General features: G+C 37.2%; 1 protein-coding gene across 1 annotated transcript in view; it reads right to left on the bottom strand.

The window, feature by feature from the left end:
• Window positions 1-20,668, bottom strand: part of B3GAT3 (beta-1,3-glucuronyltransferase 3) — a gene marked incomplete in the record, with an annotated part of 130,042 nt that extends 109,374 nt beyond the window's left edge. The window contains 2 exon segments of the mRNA XM_053719952.1: window positions 2,930-3,050; window positions 20,568-20,668. Coding sequence (XP_053575927.1) covers window positions 2,930-3,011 — 82 coding nt within the window.
• Between the last annotated feature and the right edge of the window lie 3,235 nt (window positions 20,669-23,903).

The following is a 23,903-nucleotide window of genomic DNA, read 5'->3' as shown; positions in this document are numbered from 1 at the left end:
AAACAAACCCTTGCTATCATCTCTAGTCACACTCTCCGACTATAATCACAGAAGCTCTATAATCTACATAAACCTTCATCACTAGCTCAAGAAATCCAGCTTTGACCGAAGAGCTTAAAACTCCTAACCGATTTCAAACTTTTGTAGCCAAAGTCGTACACAAGTAAATAGCTGTGATTGGTAAGTGAGTGGCATGAAAAATCTCCTTGAACTTTAGTGATGAAACTGCAGTGGAAAGGGATGTAGGAGATGTAGATGTAGAATCAAACTATATAGTACTCAATATATACATAAGGAAAGCAGGAGCGCTGTAGCTAAAGGTGGATCAGACTGAAAATTATTAAATGCAAAAAGTGAACCAAACTAAAATGAATAAATGCAAAAGTACAAAAGTGTATATTAAATGGCTATGCCACGATTTAATAGTAGTGCAATATAAGTAACAAACAGTAATATGAACCTAATAATATAAACTAAAAACGGACGTCTCCGTTTATAAGGAAAAAAAAAAACGGGGTAGGAGGTTGCCACCACATAGAAGTTTAAAACAGTCAGAAACTTGAGTGTGTGCAAACAAGCAAATCCGGATAGGTACTGGTATTACCTCATCAACTTCTGGTAACAGTCTTACCCGCGGGCAGTGTGTAGCTCAGGTGCCTCCGTCAAAGCTTAGACACGTGGCCGGATGATGTCACCTTTATGGGCGCTGTCCCAAAGAGGCAATCTGATTGGTCTCTTTGCGATCCTCTGGAAAAAGAGCAATGTAGCCGTCAAACTCCACACAAACGAAGTACCCACTCATCAATGCCTAATAGCACGCAGGGTACTTGTTGAGGATATGGTGTGTGGAAGGTACAAATATCAATCTTGGTTCAAAGCGGTCCCGCTGCAGATTGGGTCAGTGGTCTTGCTGCAAATCGGGTCAGCAGTCTTAGGGCACAAATGGATTCTGGTGCACTAATCAGGTCCTTCCAACAAAGTCTCACAAACACCACAGTTCCAGCAAAGTGGTGTAAACAATGTAGCTCAAACTACATAGATAAATACTGTCTATAAGTTGCAACTTCACATCAAAGCATTTCTCCCTATACAGGGCTTTCTCAAGATGAAGTTGTTGCAACATAGGAGTCTATTTAAAGGACTTTCCTGCTTTTCCATTGGTTAAACTGGATAAGTGAAAATTAAGGTGGTATGGGCTATTATAAGTGGTATTTGGCAAACCTATGGTGTTAAGGCAACCAAAAATTGTGTATATCTGTACACATAAAAAACTTCTAATTCATAAAATGATTAAAATGAATGAGTACATATACAATTAAGACATAAGATAAATAATTATAATTATCTTATGTCTTAATTGTATATGTACTCATTCATTTTAATCATTTTATGAATTAGAAGTTTTTTATGTGTACAGATATACACAATTTTTGGTTGCCTTAACACCATAGGTTTGCCAAATACCACTTATAATAGCCCATACCACCTTAATTTTCACTTATCCAGTTTTACCTGCCCGCGGGTAAGACTGTTACCAGAAGTTGATGAGGTAATACCAGTACCTATCCGGATTTGCTTGTTTGCACACACTCAAGTTTCTGACTGTTTTAAACTTCTATGTGGTGGCAACCTAGTACCCCGTTTTTTTTTCTCTTATAAACGGAGACGTCCGTTTTTAGTTTATATTATTAGGTTCATATTACTGTTTGTTACTTATATTGCACTACTATTAAATTGTGGCAAAGCCATTTAATATACACTTTTGTACTTTTGCTTTTATTAATTTTAGTTTGATCCACACTTATTAATTTTAGTTTGGTTCACTTTTTGCATTTAATAATTTTCAGTCTGATCCACCTTTAGCTACAGTGCTCCTGCTTTTCTTTATGTATATATTTAGTGCCTAGCCTATGTAAGGGACTCGTAGGTTTAACAGGAGTTTGGTGGTTACACCCTGCGCTCACTTACTCTTTCCTTGGTCCTATATAGTACTCAATGCTAGGCAGCAGCTTCTAAGGCAAATAAGACATGGATACCAGTGAAGAAAGCATTATTCTGTCCCAATATAAACCAATAGTAAGACCTCACCTTGAGTATGGAGTACAGTTTTGGAGACATTGCAGAACTAGAAAGGGTTCAGAGAAGGGCTACACAATGAATAACGGTAATGAATACGTTAGGAGAGGTTAGTTAAAAGGGACAGTCTCCTCCAGAATTGTTATTGCTTAAAAAGATAGATAATCCCTTTATTACCCCCCAGTTGCACATAACCAACATGGTTATATTTATATACTTTTTACCTCTGTGATGACCAAGTATCTAAGCCTCTGCAGACTGCCCCCTTATTTCAGTGTTTTAGCAGATTTGCATTTAAGCCAATCAGTGCTGAATAATAACTAATTCCATGAGAGTGAGCACAATGTTATCTAACATGGTACACATGAACTAGGGCTGTCTAGCTGTGAAAATCTGTAAAAAGGCACTGAGATAAGAGGCGGGGGACAGAGGCTTAGAAATTATCATATAAGTCTACCAAGGTTTAGCAGTCAAAAAATCAAGAGAACAAAGCAAATGTAATGATAATAGTAAATTGGAAAGTTGTTTAAAATTGCTGCCCTATCTGAGTCATGAAATTAATTTTGACTTGACACAAACCCCTGGCTCTGCAGCCCCCCTGTTACATACCAACATCAGATTAGATCCCTAGCCCTGCGAATGACTATTTATAGGCTTGTCTTTATGATACAGGAATATCTATGTCAGACGCTGGTGTGCACACTGCGAGTATCGGTTATCTGCTCGTGTGGAATTCAAGAGGTTTTCTTTATATCAAAGTTATTGTGCGTTTGTTTTACAGGATGGAACGGTAATCATAGCTTTTATTTTCTACCTATAACCTATTGTCTCGCTCTCCTTGCGCTCTACTCACCAAGCTGCAGTAGCGCATACAGGAGGCCTGCAATCGAAACAACAAAATACACCACAAAGATGTTTCTAAGCTTTAGACGCATGCTCAGGAAAGAATGAGAAACCTCTTGATCATCAGATACCTGTAAAAGGGAGAAAAAGAGTAGTTAGCATGTAGAAATACAGGGAACGGGAGAGGGAATGGCAAACAAGGAATGAGACAGGGCAAAGGGAAATCACAGAGCAGACAAGGAATGGGAGGGTAAAAACACATAGACAGTGAATGAAAGTGAGGTAATGGCACAAGGAAATTAGAGGGGGAAAGCCAGAACCTAAAAAGAAAGTAAAGTATACAACCAGGTATGGAATTAAAGAGAGAAAGATGAAGCAAATTCACATGAAATCAGGATGGGAAATCATTTGCACAGGGAAAGAGGAAAAGGCTACACATATATGTAATGAGAGAGCTACACAAATATGTAATGAGAGAGAGAGAGCTACACATATATGTAATGAGAGAGAGAGCTACACATATGTAATGAGAGAGCTACACAAATATGTAATGAGAGAGAGAGAGCTACACATATATGTAATGAGAGAGAGAGCTACACATATATGTAATGAGAGAGCTAAACATATATGTAATGAGAGAGCTACACATAAATGTAATGAGAGAGAGAGCTACACATATATGTAATGAGAGAGCTAAACATATATGTAATGAGAGAGCTACACATAAATGTAATGAGAGAGAGAGCTACACATATATGTAATGAGAGAGAGAGCTACACATATATGTAATGAGAGAGCTAAACATATATGTAATGAGAGAGCTACACATATATGTAATGAGAGAGAGAGCTACACATATATGTAATGAGAGAGAGAGAGCTACACATATATGTAATGAGAGAGAGAGAGCTACACATAAATGTAATGAGAGAGAGCTACACATATATGTAATGAGAGAGAGAGAGCTACACATATATGTAATGAGAGAGCTAAACATATATGTAATGAGAGAGCTAAACATATATGTAATGAGAGAGCTACACATATATGTAATGAGAGAGAGCTACACATATATGTAATGAGAGAGAGAGAGCTACACATATATGTAATGAGAGAGAGAGAGCTACACATATATGTAATGAGACAGCTACACATATATGTAATGAGAGAGCTACACATATATGTAATGAGAGAGAGCTACACATATATGTAATGAGAGAGAGAGAGCTACACATATATGTAATGAGAGAGAGAGCGCTACACATATATGTAATGAGAGAGAGAGCTACACATATATGTAATGAGAGAGCTACACATATATGTAATGAGAGAGCTACACATATATGTAATGAGAGAGCTACACAAATATGTAATGAGAGAGAGAGAGCTACACATATATGTAATGAGAGAGAGAGAGCTACACATATATGTAATGAGAGAGAGAGAGCTACACATATATGTAATGAGAGAGCTACACATATATGTAATGAGAGAGAGAGCTACACATATATGTAATGAGAGGGAAAGCTACACATATATGTAATGAGAGAGCTACACATATATGTAATGAGAGAGAGAAAGCTACACATATATGTAATGAGAGAGAGAGCTACACATATATGTAATGAGAGAGAGAGCTACACATATATGTAATGAGAGAGAGAGAGCTACACATATATGTAATGAGAGAGAGAGAGCTACACATATATGTAATGAGAGAGCTACACATATATGTAATGAGAGAGAGAAAGCTACACATATATGTAATGAGAGAGAGCTACACATATATGTAATGAGAGAGAGCTACACATATATGTAATGAGAGAGAGAGAGCTACACATATATGTAATGAGAGAGAGAGCTACACATATATGTAATGAGAGAGAGCTACACATATATGTAATGAGAGAGAGAGCTACACATATATGTAATGAGAGAGAGAGCTACACATATATGTAATGAGAGAGAGCTACACATATATGTAATGAGAGAGAGAGCTACACATATATGTAATGAGAAAGCTACACATATATGTAATGAGAGAGAGAAAGCTACACATATATGTAATGAGAGAGAGAAAGCTACACATATATGTAATGAGAGAGAGAGCTACACATATATGTAATGAGAGAGAGAGCTACACATATATGTAATGAGAGAGAGAGCTACACATATATGTAATGAGAGAGAGAGCTACACACATATGTAATGAGAGAGAGCGCTACACATATATGTAATGAGAGAGAGAGCTACACATATATGTAATGAGAGAGAGAGCTACACATATATGTAATGAGAGAGAGAGCTACACATATATGTAATGAGAGAGAGCTACACACATATGTAATGAGAGAGATCGCTACACATATATGTAATGAGAGAGAGAGCTACACATATATGTAATGAGAGAGAGAGCTACACATATATGTAATGAGAGAGAGCTACACATATATGTAATGAGAGAGAGAGCTACACATATATGTAATGAGAGAGAGAGCTACACATATATGTAATGAGAGAGAGCTACACATATATGTAATGAGAGAGAGAGAGCTACACATATATGTAATGAGAGAGAGAGCTACACATATATGTAATGAGAGAGCTAAACATATATGTAATGAGAGAGCTACACATATATGTAATGAGAGAGCTACACATATATGTAATGAGAGAGAGAGCTACACATATATGTAATGAGAGAGAGAGAGCTACACATATATGTAATGAGAGAGAGCTACACATATATGTAATGAGAGAGAGCTACACATATATGTAATGAGAGAGAGCTACACATATATGTAATGAGAGAGAGCTACACATATATGTAATGAGAGAGAGCTACACATATATGTAATGAGAGAGAGCTACACATATATGTAATGAGAGAGAAAGCTACACATATATGTAATGAGAGAGCTACACATATATGTAATGAGAGAGAGAGCTACACATATATGTAATGAGAGAGAGAGCTACACATATATGTAATGAGAGAGCTACACATATATGTAATGAGAGAGCTACACATATATGTAATGAGAGAGAGAGAGCTACACATATATGTAATGAGAGAGAGAAAGCTACACATATATGTAATGAGAGAGAGAGCTACACATATATGTAATGAGAGAGAGAGAAAGCTACACATATATGTAATGAGAGAGAAAGCTACACATATATGTAATGAGAGAGAGAGCTACACATATATGTAATGAGAGAGAAAGCTACACACATATGTAATGAGAGAGAGAGCTACACATATATGTAATGAGAGAGAGAGCTACACATATATGTAATGATAGAGCTACACATATATGTAATGAGAGAGAGAGAGCTACACATATATGTAATGAGAGAGAGAGAGCTACACATATATGTAATGAGAGAGCTACACATATATGTAATGAGAGAGAGAAAGCTACACATATATGTAATGAGAAAGAGAGCTACACATATATGTAATGAGAGAGAGAGCTACACATATATGTAATGAGAGAGAGCTACACATATATGTAATGAGAGAGAGAGAGAGCTACACATATATGTAATGAGAGAGAGAGAGAAAGCTACACATATATGTAATGAGAGAGAGAGCTACACATATATGTAATGAGAGAGAGCTACACATATATGTAATGAGAGAGAGAGAGCTACACATATATGTAATGAGAGAGAGAGAGCTACACATATATGTAATGAGAGAGAGAGCTACACATATATGTAATGAGAGAGCTACACATATATGTAATGAGAGAGCTACACATATATGTAATGAGAGAGAAAGAGCTACACATATGTAATGAGAGAGAGAGCTACACATATATGTAATGAGAGAGAGAGAGCTACACATATATGTAATGAGAGAGAGAGCTACACATATATGTAATGAGAGAGAGAGCTACACATATATGTAATGAGAGAGAGAGTTACACATATATGTAATGAGAGAGAGCTACACATATATATAATGAGAGAGAGCTACACATATATGTAATGAGAGAGAGCTACACATATATGTAATGAGAGAGAGCTACACATATATGTAATGAGAGAGAGCTACACATATATGTAATGAGAGAGAGCTACACATATATGTAATGAGAGAGAGAGCTACACATATATGTAATGAGAGAGAAAGCTACACATATATGTAATGAGAGAGAGCTACACATATATGTAATGAGAGAGAGAGCTACACATATATGTAATGAGAGAGAGAACTACACATATATGTAATGAGAGAGAGAGCTACACATATATGTAATGAGAGAGAGAACTACACATATATGTAATGAGAGAGAGAGCTACACATATATGTAATGAGAGAGAGAGCTACACATATATGTAATGAGAGAGAGAGCTACACATATATGTAATGAGAGAGAGACCTACACATATATGTAATGAGAGAGAGACCTACACATATATGTAATGAGAGAGAGCTACACATATATATAATGAGAGAGAGCTACACATATATGTAATGAGAGAGAGCTACACATATATGTAATGAGAGAGAGAGAGCTACACATATATGTAATGAGAGAGAGCTACACATATATGTAATGAGAGAGAGAGCTACACATATATGTAATGAGAGAGAGAGAGCTACACATATATGTAATGAGAGAGAGCTACACATATATGTAATGAGAGAGAGAGCTACACATATATGTAATGAGAGAGAGCTACACATATATGTAATGAGAGAGAGAAAGCTACACATATATGTAATGAGAGAGAGAGCTACACATATATGTAATGAGAGAGAGAGCTAAACATATATGTAATGTGAGAGAGAGCTACACATATATGTAATGAGAGAGAGAGCTACACACATATGTAATGAGAGAGAGAGAGCTACACACATATGTAATGAGAGAGAGAGCTACACATATATGTAATGAGAGAGCTACACATATATGTAATGAGAGAGAGAGAGCTACACATATATGTAATGAGAGAGAGAGCTACACACATATGTAATGAGAGAGAGAGCTACACATATATGTAATGAGAGAGAGCTACACATATATGTAATGAGAGAGAGCTACACATATATGTAATGAGAGAGAGAGCTACACATATATGTAATGAGGGAGAGAGAGCTACACCCATATGTAATGAGAGAGAGAGCTACACATATATGTAATGAGAGAGAGCTACACATATATGTAATGAGGGAGAGAGCTACACATATATGTAATGAGAGAGAGAGAGCTACTCATATATGTAATGAGAGAGAGAGCTACACATATATGTAATGAGGGAGAGAGCTACACATATATGTAATGAGAGAGAGAGAGCTACTCATATATGTAATGAGAGAGAGAGCTACACATATATGTAATGAGGGAGAGAGCTACACATATATGTAATGAGAGAGAGAGAGAGCTACTCATATATGTAATGAGAGAGAGAGCTACACATATATGTAATGAGAGAGAGAGCTACTCATATATGTAATGAGAGAGAGAGCTACACATATATGTAATGAGAGAAAGAGCTACACATATATGTAATGAGAGAGAGAGCTACACATATATGTAATGAGAGAGAGCTACACATATATGTAATGAGAGAGAGCTACACATATATGTAATGAGAGAGAGCGCTACACATATATGTAATGAGAGAGAGAGCTAAACATATATGTAATGTGAGAGAGAGCTACACATATATGTAATGAGAGAGAGAGCTACACACATATGTAATGAGAGAGAGAGAGCTACACACATATGTAATGAGAGAGAGAGCTACACATATATGTAATGAGAGAGCTACACATATATGTAATGAGAGAGAGAGAGCTACACATATATGTAATGAGAGAGAGAGCTACACACATATGTAATGAGAGAGAGAGCTACACATATATGTAATGAGAGAGAGCTACACATATATGTAATGAGAGAGAGCTACACATATATGTAATGAGAGAGAGAGCTACACATATATGTAATGAGAGAGAGAGCTACACATATATGTAATGAGAGAGAGAGCTACACATATATGTAATGAGAGAGAGCTACACATATATGTAATGAGAGAGAGCTACACATATATGTAATGAGAGAGAGAGCTACACATATATGTAATGAGAGAGAGAGCTACACATATATGTAATGAGAGAGAGAGCTACACATATATGTAATGAGAGAGAGAGCTACACATATATGTAATGAGAGAGAGAGCTACACATATATGTAATGAGAGAGAGAGCTACACATATATGTAATGAGAGAGAGAGAGCTACACATATATGTAATGAGAGAGAGAGCTACACATATATGTAATGAGAGAGAGAGCTACACATATATGTAATGAGAGAGAGAGCTACACATATATGTAATGAGAGAAAGAGCTACACATATATGTAATGAGAGAGAGAGCTACACATATATGTAATGAGAGAGAGCTACACATATATGTAATGAGAGAGAGCTACACATATATGTAATGAGAGAGAGCTACACATATATGTAATGAGAGAGAGAGCTACACATATATGTAATGAGAGAGAGAGCTACACATATATGTAATGAGAGAGAGAGCTACAACATATTTTAATGAGAGAGAGATCTACACATATATGTCTGAGAGAGAAGCAATAGAGAGAGCGTACACATATATGTAAATGAGAGGGAGAGCTACACATATATGTAATGAGAGGGAGACGCTACTCATATATGTAATGAGAGAGAGGCTAATCATATAATGTAATGAGAGAGAGAGCTACACATATGTAATGAGGAGAGGAGAGCTACACATATAGTAATGTATGAGATGCGAGCTACACATATATGTAATGAGAGGAGAAGCCTACACAATATATGTAATGAGAGAGAGAGCTCAACATATATTGTAATGACAGGAGAGAGCTAAACATATATGGTAATGAGAGAGAGAGCTACACATATATGTAATGAGAGAGAGCTACACATATATGTAATGAGAGAGAGAGAGCTACACATATATGTAATGAGAGAGAGAGCTACACATATATGTAATGAGAGAGAGAAAGCTACACATATATGTAATGAGAGAGAGCTACACATATATGTAATGAGAGAGAGAGCTACACATATATGTAATGAGAGAGAGAGCTACACATATATGTAATGAGAGAGAGAGCTACACATATATGTAATGAGAGAGAGAGAGCTACACATATATGTAATGAGAGAGAGAGCTACACATATATGTAATGAGAGAGAGAGCTACACATATATGTAATGAGAGAGAGAGCTACACATATATGTAATGAGAGAGAGAGCTACACATATATGTAATGAGAGAGAGAGCTACACATATATGTAATGAGAGAGAGAGCTACACATATATGTAATGAGAGAGAGCTACACATATATGTATTGAGAGAGAGAGCTACACATATATGTAATGAGAGAGAGAGCTACACATATATGTAATGAGAGAGAGAGCTACACATATATGTAATGAGAGAGAGAGAGCTACACATATATGTAATGAGAGAGAGAGCTACACATATATGTAATGAGAGAGAGCTACACATATATGAAATGAGAGAGAGAGCTACACATAATGTAATGAGAGAGAGCTACACACATATTTAATGAGAGAGAGAGCGTACACATATATGTAATGAGAGAGAGAGAGCTACACATATATGTAATGAGAGAGAGAGCTACACATATATGTAATGAGAGAGAGCTACACACTATATGTAATGAGAGAGAGAGCTACCACCATATATGTAATGAGAGAGAGAGCTACACATATATGTAATGAGAGAGAGAGCTACACCATATATGTAATGAGAGAGAGAGCTACACATATATGTAATGAGAGAGAGCTACACATATATGTAATGAGAGAGAAAGCTACACACTATATGTAATGAGAGAGCTACACACATATATGTAATGAGAGTAGAGCGCTAACATATATGTAATGAGAGAGAGAGCTACACATATATGTAATGAGAGAGAGAGCTACACATATATGTAATGAGAGAGAGAGAGCTACACATATATGTAATGAGAGAGAGAGCTACACATATGTAATGAGAGAGAGAGCTACACATATATGTAATGAGAGAGAGAGCTACACATATATGTAATGAGAGAGAAAGCTACACATATATGTAATGAGAGAGAGAGCTACACATATATGTAATGAGAGAGAGAGCTACACATATATGTAATGAGAGAGAGAGCTACACATATATGTAATGAGAGAGAAAGCTACACACATATGTAATGAGAGAGAGCTACACATATATGTAATGAGAGAGAGAAAGCTACACATATATGTAATGAGAGAGAGAAAGCTACACATATATGTAATGAGAGAGAGAGCTACACATATATGTAATGAGAGAGAGAACTACACATATATGTAATGACGAGAGAGAGGCTACACATATAAGTAATGAGAGAGAGAGCTACACATATATGTAATGAGAGAGAGAGATACACATATATGTAATGAGAGAGAAAGCTACACATATATGTAATGAGAGAGAGAGCTACACATATATGTAATGAGAGAGAGAGCTACACATATATGTAATGAGAGAGAGAGCTACACATATATGTAATGAGAGAGAAGCTACACATATATGTAATGAGAGAGAGAGCTACACATATATGTAATGAGAGAGAGAGCTACACATATATGTAATGAGAGAGAGAGCTACACATATATGTAATGAGAGAGAGAGCTACACATATATGTAATGAGAGAGAGAGCTACACATATATGTAATGAGAGAGAGAGAGCTACACATATATGTAATGAGAGAGAGAGCTACACATATATGTAATGAGAGAGAGCTACACATATATGTAATGAGAGAGAGAGCTACACATATATGTAATGAGAGAGAGAGCTACACATATATGTAATGAGAGAGAGAGCTACACACATATGTAATGAAAGAGAGAGAGCTACACATATATGTAATGAGAGAGAAAGCTACACATATATGTAATGAGAGAGAGAGCTACACACATATGTAATGAAAGAGAGAGAGCTACACATATATGTAATGAGAGAGAGAGCTACACACATATGTAATGAAAGAGAGATAGCTACACATATATGTAATGAGAGAGAAAGCTACACATATATGTAATGAGAGAGAGCTACACATATATGTAATGAGAGAGAGAGCTACACATATATGTAATGAGAGAGAGAGCTACACATATATGTAATGAGAGAGAGCTACACATATATGTAATGAGAGAGAGAGCTACACATATATGTAGTGAGAGAGAAAGCTACACATATATGTAATGAGAGAGAGAGCTACACATATATGTAATGAGAGAGAGAGAGCTACACATATATGTAATGAGAGAGAGAGCTACACATATATGTAATGAGAGAGAGAGCTACACATATATGTAATGAGAGAGCTACACATATATGTAATGAGAGAGAGAGCTACACATATATGTAATGAGAGAGAGCTACACATATATGTAATGAGAGAGAGCTACACTATATGTAATGAAGAGAGAGAGTACACAATATGTAATGAGAGAGAGAGCTACACATATATGTAATGAGAGGAGAGCTACAATACTATGTAATGAAGAGAGAGAGCTACACATATATGTAATGAGAGAGAGGCTACACATACTATGTACTGAGAGAGAGCGCTACACATATATGTAATGAGAGAGAGAGTACACTATATGTAATGAGTAGAGAGAGCTACACATATATGTAATGAGAGAGAGAGATACACATATATGTAATGAGCAGAGAGAGCTAACAATATATGTACAATGAGAGAGAGAGCTACACATATATGTAATGAGAGAGAGCGTACACATATATGTAATGAGAGAGAGCTAACATATATGTAATGAGATGAGAGAAGCTACCCATATAAGTAATAGCTGAGAGAGAGTACACATATATGTAATGAGAGAGGAGCTACACATATATGTAATGATGAGAGAGAGCTACTCATCATATGTAAATGAGAGAGATAGCTACACATATATGTATGAGAGAGAGAGCTACACATATATGTAAATGAGAGAGCTACACATATATGTAATGAGAGAGAGAGCTACACCTATAATGTAATGAGAGAGAGAGCTACACAATATAGTAATGAGAGAAGAGAGCCTACACTTTATGTAATGAGAGAGAGGAAGCTACCATATATGCTATGAGAGAGAGAGCTCACATATATGTAATGAGAGAGAGAGCTACACTATATGTCAATGACGAGAGAGAGAGCTACACATATAAGTAATGAGAGAGAGAGCTACACATATAAGTAATGAGAGAGAGAGCTACACATTAAGTAATGAGAGAGCTACACATATATGTAATGAGAGGAGAGTACACATATATGTAATGAGAGAGAGAGCTACACATATATGTATGAGAGAGAAGCTACAATATTGTAATGAGAGAGGAGCTACCACCTATATGTAATGAGAGAGAGAGCTACACATATATGTAATGAGAGAGAGAGCTACACATATATGTAATGAGAGAGAGAGAGCTACACATATATGTAATGAGAGAGAGAGCTACACATATATGTAATGAGAGAGAGAGCTACACATATATGTAATGAGAGAGAGCGTACACATATATGTAATGAGAGCGAGAGCTACACATATATGTAATGAGAGAGAGAGCTAACACATTATATGTAATGCGAGAGAGAGCTACACTATATGTAATGAGAGAGAGAGCTACACATATATGTAATGAGAGAGAGAGCTACACATATATGTAATGAGAGAGAGAGCCTACACATATATGTAATGAGAGAGAGAGCTACACATATATGTAATGAGAGAGAGCTACACATATATGTACTGAGAGAGAGAGCTACACATATATGTAATGAGAGAGAGAAGCTACAACATACTATGTAATGAGAGAGAGAAAGCTACACATATATGTAATGAGAGAGAGAGCTACACCATATATGTAATGAGAGAGAGAGCTACACATATATGTAATGAGGGAGAGAGCTACACATATATGTAATGAGAGAGAGAGCTACACATATATAGTAATGAGAGAGGAGAGCTACACATATATGTAATGAGAGAGAGAGAGCTACACAGTATATGTAATGAGAGAGAGAGCTACACATATATGTAATGAGAGAGAGAGCTACACTATATGTAATGAGAGAGAAAGCTAACATATATGTAATGAGAGAGAGAAAGCTACACATATATGTTAATGAGAGAGAGAGAGGCTACACATATATGTAATGAGAGAGAGGCTACACATATATGTAATGAGAGAGAGAGGTACACATATATGTAATGAGAGAGAGAAAGCTACACATATATGTAATGAGGAGAGAGCTACACATATATGTAATGAGAGGAAAGCGTACACATATATGTAATGAGAGAGAGAGCTACACATATATGTATGAGTGAGAGAGCTACACCATATATGTAATGAGAGAGAGAGCTACACATATATGTAATGAGAGAGAGAGAGCTACACATATATGTAATGAGAGAGAGAAAGCTACACATATATGTAATGAGAGAGAGAGCTACACATATATGTAATGAGAGAGAGAGCTAAACATATATGTAATGAGAGAGAGAGCTACACATATATGTAATGAGAGAGAGAGCTACACATATATGTAATGAGAGAGAGAGAGCTACACATATATGTAATGAGAGAGAAAGCTACACGTATGTAATGAGAGAGAGAGCTACACATATATGTAATGAGAGAGAGAGCTACACATATATGTAATGAGAGAGAGAGCTACACATATATGTAATGAGAGAGAGAGCTACACATATATGTAATGAGAGAGAGAGCTACAAAAATATGTAATGAGAGAGAGAGCTACACATATATGTAATGAGAGAGAGAGCTACACATATATGTAATGAGAGAGAGAGCTACACACATGTAATGAGAGAGAGAGCTACACATATATGTAATGAGAGAGAGAGCTACACATATATGTAATGAGAGAGAGCTACACATATATGTAATGAGAGAGAGCTACACATATATGTAATGAGAGAGAGAGCTACACATATATGTAATGAGAGAGAGAGCTACACATATATGTAATGAGAGAGCTACACATATATGTAATGAGAGAGAGAGCTACACATATATGTAATGAGAGAGCTACACATATATGTAATGAGAGAGCTACACATATATGTAATGAGAGAGCTACACATATATGTAATGAGAGAGCTACACATATATGTAATGAGAGAGAGCTACACATATATGTAATGAGAGAGAGAGCTACACATATGTAATGAGAGAGAGAGCTACACACATATGTAATGAGAGAGAGAGCTACACATATATGTAATGAGAGAGAGAGCTACACACATATGTAATGAGAGAGAGAGCTACACACATATGTAATGAGAGAGAGAGCTACACACATATGTAATGAGAGAGAGAGCTACACATATATGTAATGAGAGAGAGAGCTACACTTATATGTAATGAGAGAGAGAGCTACACATATATGTAATGAGAGAGAGAGCTACACACATATGTAATGAGAGAGAGAGCTACACATATATGTAATGAGAGAGAGAGCTACACATATATGTAATGAGAGAAAGCTACACATATATGTAATGAGAGAGAGAAAGCTACACATAAATGTAATGAGAGAGAGAGCTACACATATATGTAATGAGAGAGAGAAAGCTACACATATATGTAATGAGAGAGAGAGCTACACATAAATGTAATGAGAGAGAGAGCTACACATAAATGTAATGAGAGAAAGCTACACATATATGTAATGAGAGAGCTACACATATATGTAATGAGAGAGAGAGCTACACATATATGTAATGAGAGAGAGAGCTACACATATATGTAATGAGAGAGAGCTACACATATATGTAATGAGAGAGGGAGCTACACATATATGTAATGAGAGAGAGCTACACATATATGTAATGAGAGAGAGAGCTACACATATATGTAATGAGAGAGAGCTACACACATATGTAATGAGAGAGAGCGCTACACATATATGTAATGAGAGAGGGAGCTACACATATATGTAATGAGAGAGAGCTACACATATATGTAATGAGAGAGAGAGCTACACACATATGTAATGAGAGAGAGAGCTACACATATATGTAATGAGAGAGAGAAAGCTACACATATATGTAATGAGAGAGAGCTACACATATATGTAATGAGAGAGAGAGCTACACATATATGTAATGAGAGAGAGAGCTACACATAAATGTAATGAGAGAGAGAGAGCTACACATATATGTAATGAGAGAGAGAGAGCTACACATATATGTAATGAGAGAGAGAGAGCTACACATATATGTAATGAGAGAGAGAGCTACACATATATGTAATGAGAGAGAGAGCTACACATATATGTAATGAGAGAGAGAGCTACACATAAATGTAATGAGAGAGAGAGCTACACATATATGTAATGAGAGAGAGAGAGCTACACATATATGTAATGAGAGAGAAAGCTACACGTATGTAATGAGAGAGAGAGCTACACATATATGTAATGAGAGAGAGAGCTACACATATATGTAATGAGAGAGAGAGAGCTACACATATATGTAATGAGAGAGAAAGCTACACGTATGTAATGAGAGAGAGAGCTACACATATATGTAATGAGAGAGAGAGCTACACATATATGTAATGAGAGAGAGAGCTACACATATATGTAATGAGAGAGAGAGCTACACATATATGTAATGAGAGAGAGAGCTACACATATATGTAATGAGAGAGAGAGAGCTACACATATATGTAATGAGAGAGAGAGCTACACATATATGTAATGAGAGAGAAAGCTACACATATATGTAATGAGAGAGAGAGCTACACATATATGTAATGAGAGAGAGAGCTACACATATATGTAATGAGAGAGAGAGCTACACACATATGTAATGAGAGAGAGAGCTACACATATATGTAATGAGAGAGAGCTACACATATATGTAATGAGAGAGAGAAAGCTACACATATATGTAATGAGAGAGAGAGCTACACATATATGTAATGAGAGAGAGAGCTAAACATATATGTAATGAGAGAGAGAGCTACACATATATGTAATGAGAGAGAGAGCTACACATATATGTAATGAGAGAGAGAGAGCTACACATATATGTAATGAGAGAGAAAGCTACACGTATGTAATGAGAGAGAGAGCTACACATATATGTAATGAGAGAGAGAGCTACACATATATGTAATGAGAGAGAGAGCTACACATATATGTAATGAGAGAGAGAGCTACACATATATGTAATGAGAGAGAGAGCTACACATATATGTAATGAGAGAGAGAGAGCTACACATATATGTAATGAGAGAGGAGCCCTACATCCTAAATGACAGGGAGAGGAGCCTTACACACTAATGACAGGGAGAGGAACCTTACACACTAATGACAGGGAGAGGAGCCTTACACACTAATGACAGGGAGAGGAGCCTTACACACTAATGACAGGGAGAGGAGCCTTACACACTAATGACAGGGAGAGGAACCTTACACACTAATGACAGGGAGAGGAACCTTACACACTAATGACAGGGAGAGGAACCTTACACACTAATGACAGGGAGAGGAGCCTTACACACTAATGACAGGGAGAGGAACCTTACACCCTAATGACAGGGAGAGGAACCTTACACCCTAATGACAGGGAGAGGAGCCTTACACACTAATGACAGGGAGAGGAACCTTACACACTAATGACAGGGAGAGGAGACTTACACACTAATGACAGGGAGAGGAACCTTACACACTAATGACAGGGAGAGGAACCTTACACACTAATGACAGGGAGAGGAACCTTACACACTAATGACAGGGAGAGGAGCCTTACACACTAATGACAGGGAGAGGAGCCTTACACACTAATGACAGGGAGAGGAACCTTACACACTAATGACAGGGAGAGGAACCTTACACACTAATGACAGGGAGAGGAACCTTACACACTAATGACAGGGAGAGGAGCCTTACACACTAATGACAGGGAGAGGAACCTTACACACTAATGACAGGGAGAGGAACCTTACACACTAATGACAGGGAGAGGAACCTTACACACTAAAGACAGGGAGAGGAACCTTACACCCTAATGACAGGGAGAGGAGCCTTACACACTAATGACAGGGAGAGGAGCCTTACACACTAATGACAGGGAGAGGAACCTTACACACTAATGACAGGGAGAGGAACCTTACACACTAATGACAGGGAGAGGAGCCTTACACACTAATGACAGGGAGAGGAACCTTACACACTAATGACAGGGAGAGGAGCCTTACACACTAATGACAGGGAGAGGAGCCTTACACACTAATGACAGGGAGAGGAACCTTACACACTAATGACAGGGAGAGGAACCTTACACACTAATGACAGGGAGAGGAGCCTTACACCCTAATGACAGGGAGAGGAGCCTTACACACTAATGACAGGGAGAGGAACCTTACACACTAATGACAGGGAGAGGAACCTTACACACTAATGACAGGGAGAGGAACCTTACACACTAATGACAGGGAGAGGAGCCTTACACACTAATTGACAGGGAGAGGAACCTTACACACTAATGACAGGGGAGAGGAGCCTTACACCCTAATGACAGGGAGAGGAGCCTTACACACTAATGACAGGAGAGAACCTTACACACTAATGGACAGGGAGAGGAGCCTTACACACTAATGACAGGGAGAGGAGCCTTACACACTAATGACAGGGAGAGGGAGCCTTACACACTAATGACAGGGGAGAGGAGCTTACACACTAATGACAGGGAGAGGAACCTTACACACTAATGACAGGGGAGAGGAACCTTACACACTAATGACAGGGAGAGGAGCCTTACACACTAATGACAGGGAGAGGAACCTTACACACTAATGACAGGGAGAGGAGCCTTACACACTAATGACAGGGAGAGGAGCCTTACACACTAATGACAGGGAGAGGAACCTTACACACTAATGACAGGGAGAGGAGCCTTACACACTAATGACAGGGAGAGGAACCTTACACACTAATGACAGGGAGAGGAGCCTTACACACTAATGACAGGGAGAGGAGCCTTACACACTAATGACAGGGAGAGGAACCTTACACACTAATGACAGGGAGAGGAACCTTACACACTAATGACAGGGAGAGGAACCTTACACACCTAATGACAGGGAGAGGAGCCTTTACACACTAATGACAGGGAGAGGAACCTTACACACTAATGACAGGGAGAGGAGCCTTACACACTAATGACAGGGAGAGATCCTTAACACACTAATGACAGGGAGAGGAAGCCTTACACACTAATGACAGGGAGAGGAGCCTTACCCACTAATGACAGGGAGAGGAACCTTACACACTAATGACAGGGAGAGGAGCCTTACACACTAATGACAGGGAGAGGAGCCTTACACACTAATGACAGGGAGAGGAAGCCTACACACTAATGACAGGGAGAGGAGCCTTACACACTAATGACAGGGAGAGGAACCTTACACACTAATGACAGGGAGAGGAGCCTTACACCCTAATGACAGGGAGAGGAGCCTTACACACTAATGACAGGGAGAGGAGCCTTACACACTAATGACAGGGAGAGGAACCTTACACACTAATGACAGGGAGAGGAACCTTACACACTAATGACAGGGAGAGGAGCCTTACACACTAATGACAGGGAGAGGAGCCTTACACACTAATGACAGGGAGAGGAGCCTTACACCCTAATGACAGGGAGAGGAGCCTTAAACACTAATGACAGGGAGAGGAACCTTACACACTAATGACAGGGAGAGGAGCCTTACACACTAATGACAGGGAGAGGAACCTTACACACTAATGACAGGGAGAGGAGCCTTACACACTAATGACAGGGAGAGGAACCTTACACACTAATGACAGGGAGAGGAGCCTTACACACTAATGACAGGGAGAGGAGCCTTACACACTAATGACAGGGAGAGGACCCTTACACACTAATGACAGGGGAGAGGACGCCTTACACACTAATGACAGGGAGAGGAGCCTTACACACTAATGACAGGGAGAGGAGCCTTACACACTAATGACAGGGAGAGGAACCTTACACACTAATGACAGGGAGAGGAGCCTTACACACTAATGACAGGGAGAGGAACCTTACACACTAATGACAGGGAGAGGAACCTTACACACTAATGACGGGAGAGGAGCCTTACACACTAATGACAGGGAGAGGAACCTTACACACTAATGACAGGGAGAGGAACCTTACACACTAATGACAGGGAGAGGAACCTTACACACTAATGACAGGGAGAGGAACCTTACACACTAATGACAGGGAGAGGAGCCTTACACACTAATGACAGGGAGAGGAGCCTTACACACTAATGACAGGGAGAGGAGCCTTACACACTAATGACAGGGAGAGGAACCTTACACACTAATGACAGGGAGAGGAGCCTTACACACTAATGACAGGGAGAGGAGCCTTACACACTAATGACAGGGAGAGGAACCGTGACCCTACATTACAAGAAGAGGAGACCAAATCACCCGGGCTGCTGTACACACTACACCATATTATTCCCCGGTACCACAGGGTCAAGTGTCACAGATATGTACTTACCGCTCCGGTGCGGCATTTCCACAAGTAATAAAAAGATACAAAGTAGTCTAGCTGCAGACTGGAGCTCCACTCTAGACAGGAAACATGTGACCTCCACTGACAGTGACTCTACACAGGAAACATGTGACCTCCACTGACAGTGACTCTACACAGGAAACATGTGACCTACACTCATTCAAAGCTTTTTTTTTTTTTAATAAACTTTAATGTAAAAAACAACCTATAGACAATCATTCTGAAAACGAAATATTTTGCAGCTTTCTTGTTCTTCCTAATGTGCACTCACAGTGGTTTATGCTGATTGTCCATTTAAAAGGTAACCACTGTGAGTGCACATTAAGAAGAACAAAAAAGCTGCAAAATGTTTCGTTTTCAGAATGATTGTCTATAGGTTGTTTTTTTACATTAAAGTTTATTTAAAAAAAAAAAAAGCTTTGAGTGTAGGTCACATGTTTCCTGTCTAGACTGGAGCTCCAGTCTGCAGCTAGACCCTTCTCAAAAGATAGGGGACTTTCATAAAGACTTCACTTCCTCTCCGGAATTGTCATGTGACCGGGTGCGCTTCCTGTTTAAATGCCACGTGGTTTAAAATGTTGAGTGCAAGTGATGAGTATACAGAGTAGCACCCACTGTACCTTATTATTGTTATACTCTACCCCCTTGTACAATACACAGTGCTTTATTATTATTATTATTATTATTATTATTATACTCTACCCCTTGTACAATACACAGTGCTTTATTATTATTATTATTATTATACTCTATCCCCTTGTACAATACACAGTGCTTTATTATTATTATACTCTACCCCCTTGTACAATACACAGTGCTTTATTATTATTATACTCTACCCCTTGTACAATACACAGTGCTTTATTATTATACTCTACCCCCTTGTACAATACACAGTGCTTTATTATTATTATTATACTCTACCCCCCTTGTACAATACACAGTGCTTTATTATTATTATACTCTACCCCTTGTACAATACACAGTGCTTTATTATTATTATTATACTCTACCCCTTGTACAATACACAGTGCTTTATTATTATTATTATACTCTACCCCCTTGTACAATACACAGTGCTTTATTATTATTATTATACTCTACCCCCTTGTACAATACACAGTGCTTTATTATTATTATTATACTCTACCCCCTTGTACAATACACAGTGCTTTATTATTATTATTATACTCTACCCCCTTGTACAATACACAGTGCTTTTTTATTATTATTATTATACTCTACCCCTTGTACAATACACAGTGCTTTATTATTATTATTATACTCTACCCCCCTTGTACAATACACAGTGCTTTATTATTATTATTATACTCTACCCCCTTGTACAATACACAGTGCTTTATTATTATTATTATTATACTCTACCCCTTGTACAATACACAGTGCTTTATTATTATTATTATACTCTACCCCCTTGTACAATACACAGTGCTTTATTATTATTATACTCTACCCCCTTGTACAATACACAGTGCTTTATTATTATTATTCTACTCTACCCCCTTGTACAATACACAGTGCTTTATTATTATTATTATTATACTCTACCCCCTTGTACAATACACAGTGCTTTATTATTATTATACTCTACCCCCTTGTACAATACACAGTGCTTTATTATTATTATTATTATACTCTACCCCCTTGTACAATACACAGTGCTTTATTATTATTATTATACTCTACCCCCTTGTACAATACACAGTGCTTTATTATTATTATTATTATACTCTACCCCTTGTACAATACACAGTGCTTTATTATTATTATTATACTCTACCCCCTTGTACAATACACAGTGCTTTTTTATTATTATTATTATACTCTACCCCCCTTGTACAATACACAGTGCTTTATTATTATTATTATACTCTACCCCCTTGTACAATACACAGTGCTTTATTATTATTATTATACTCTACCCCATTGTACAATACACAGTGCTTTATTATTATTATTATACTCTACCCCTTGTACAATACACAGTGCTTTATTATTATTATTATACTCTACCCCCTTGTACAATACACAGTGCTTTATTATTATTATACTCTTCCCCCTTGTACAATACACAGTGCTTTATTATTATTATTCTACTCTACCCCCTTGTACAATACACAGTGCTTTATTATTATTATTATTATACTCTACCCCCTTGTACAATACACAGTGCTTTATTATTATTATACTCTACCCCTTGTACAATACACAGTGCTTTATTATTATTATTATTATACTCTACCCCCTTGTACAATACACAGTGCTTTATTATTATTATTATACTCTAACCCCTTGTACAATACACAGTGCTTTATTATTATTATTATTATACTCTACCCCCTTGTACAATACACAGTGCTTTATTATTATTATTATACTCTACCCCCTTGTAACAATACACTGTGCTTTATTATTATTATTACTCTACCCCCCTTGTACAATACACAGTGCTTTATTATTATTATTATACTCTACCCCCTTGTACAATACACCAGTGCATATTATTATACTCTACCCCCCTTGTACAATACACAGTGCTTTATTATTATTATTATTTTTATACTCTACCCCCTTGTACAATACACAGTGCTTTATTATTATTATTTTATTCTACCCCTTGTACAATACACAGTGCTTTATTATTATTATACTCTACCCCCTTGTACAATACACAGTGCTTTATTATTATTATTATTTTTATACTCTACCCCCTTGTACAATACACAGTGCTTTATTATTGTATTTATATCTCTACCCCCTTGAACAATACACAGTGCTTTATTATTATTATTATACCTCTACCCCCTTGTACAATACACAGAGCTTTTATTATTATTAGTATAGTCTACCCCCTTGTACAATACACAGTGCTTTATTATTATTATACTCTACCCCCTTGTACAATACACAGTGCTTTATTATTATTATTATAATCTACCCCCTTGTACAATACACAGTGCTTTATTATTATTATACTCTACCCCCTTGTACAATACACAGTGCTTTATTATTATTATTATACTCTACCCCTTGTACAATACACAGTGCTTTATTATTATTATACTCTACCCCCTTGTACAATACACAGTGCTTTATTATTATTATTATACTCTACCCCCTTGTACAATACACAGTGCTTTATTATTATTATTATACTCTACCCCCTTGTACCATACACAGTGCTTTATTATTATTATTTTTATACTCTACCCCCTTGTACAATACACAGTGCTTTATTATTATTATTATACTCTACCCCTTGTACAATACACAGTGCTTTATTATTATTATACTCTACCC

The sequence above is a fragment of the Bombina bombina genome, chromosome 7 (assembly GCF_027579735.1).
Source record: "Bombina bombina isolate aBomBom1 chromosome 7, aBomBom1.pri, whole genome shotgun sequence".
In the NCBI taxonomy this organism is placed as follows: Eukaryota; Metazoa; Chordata; class Amphibia; order Anura; family Bombinatoridae; genus Bombina; species Bombina bombina.
Note: the sequence above shows the minus strand (reverse complement) of the source record. Positions and strands in the feature narration are given on the sequence as shown.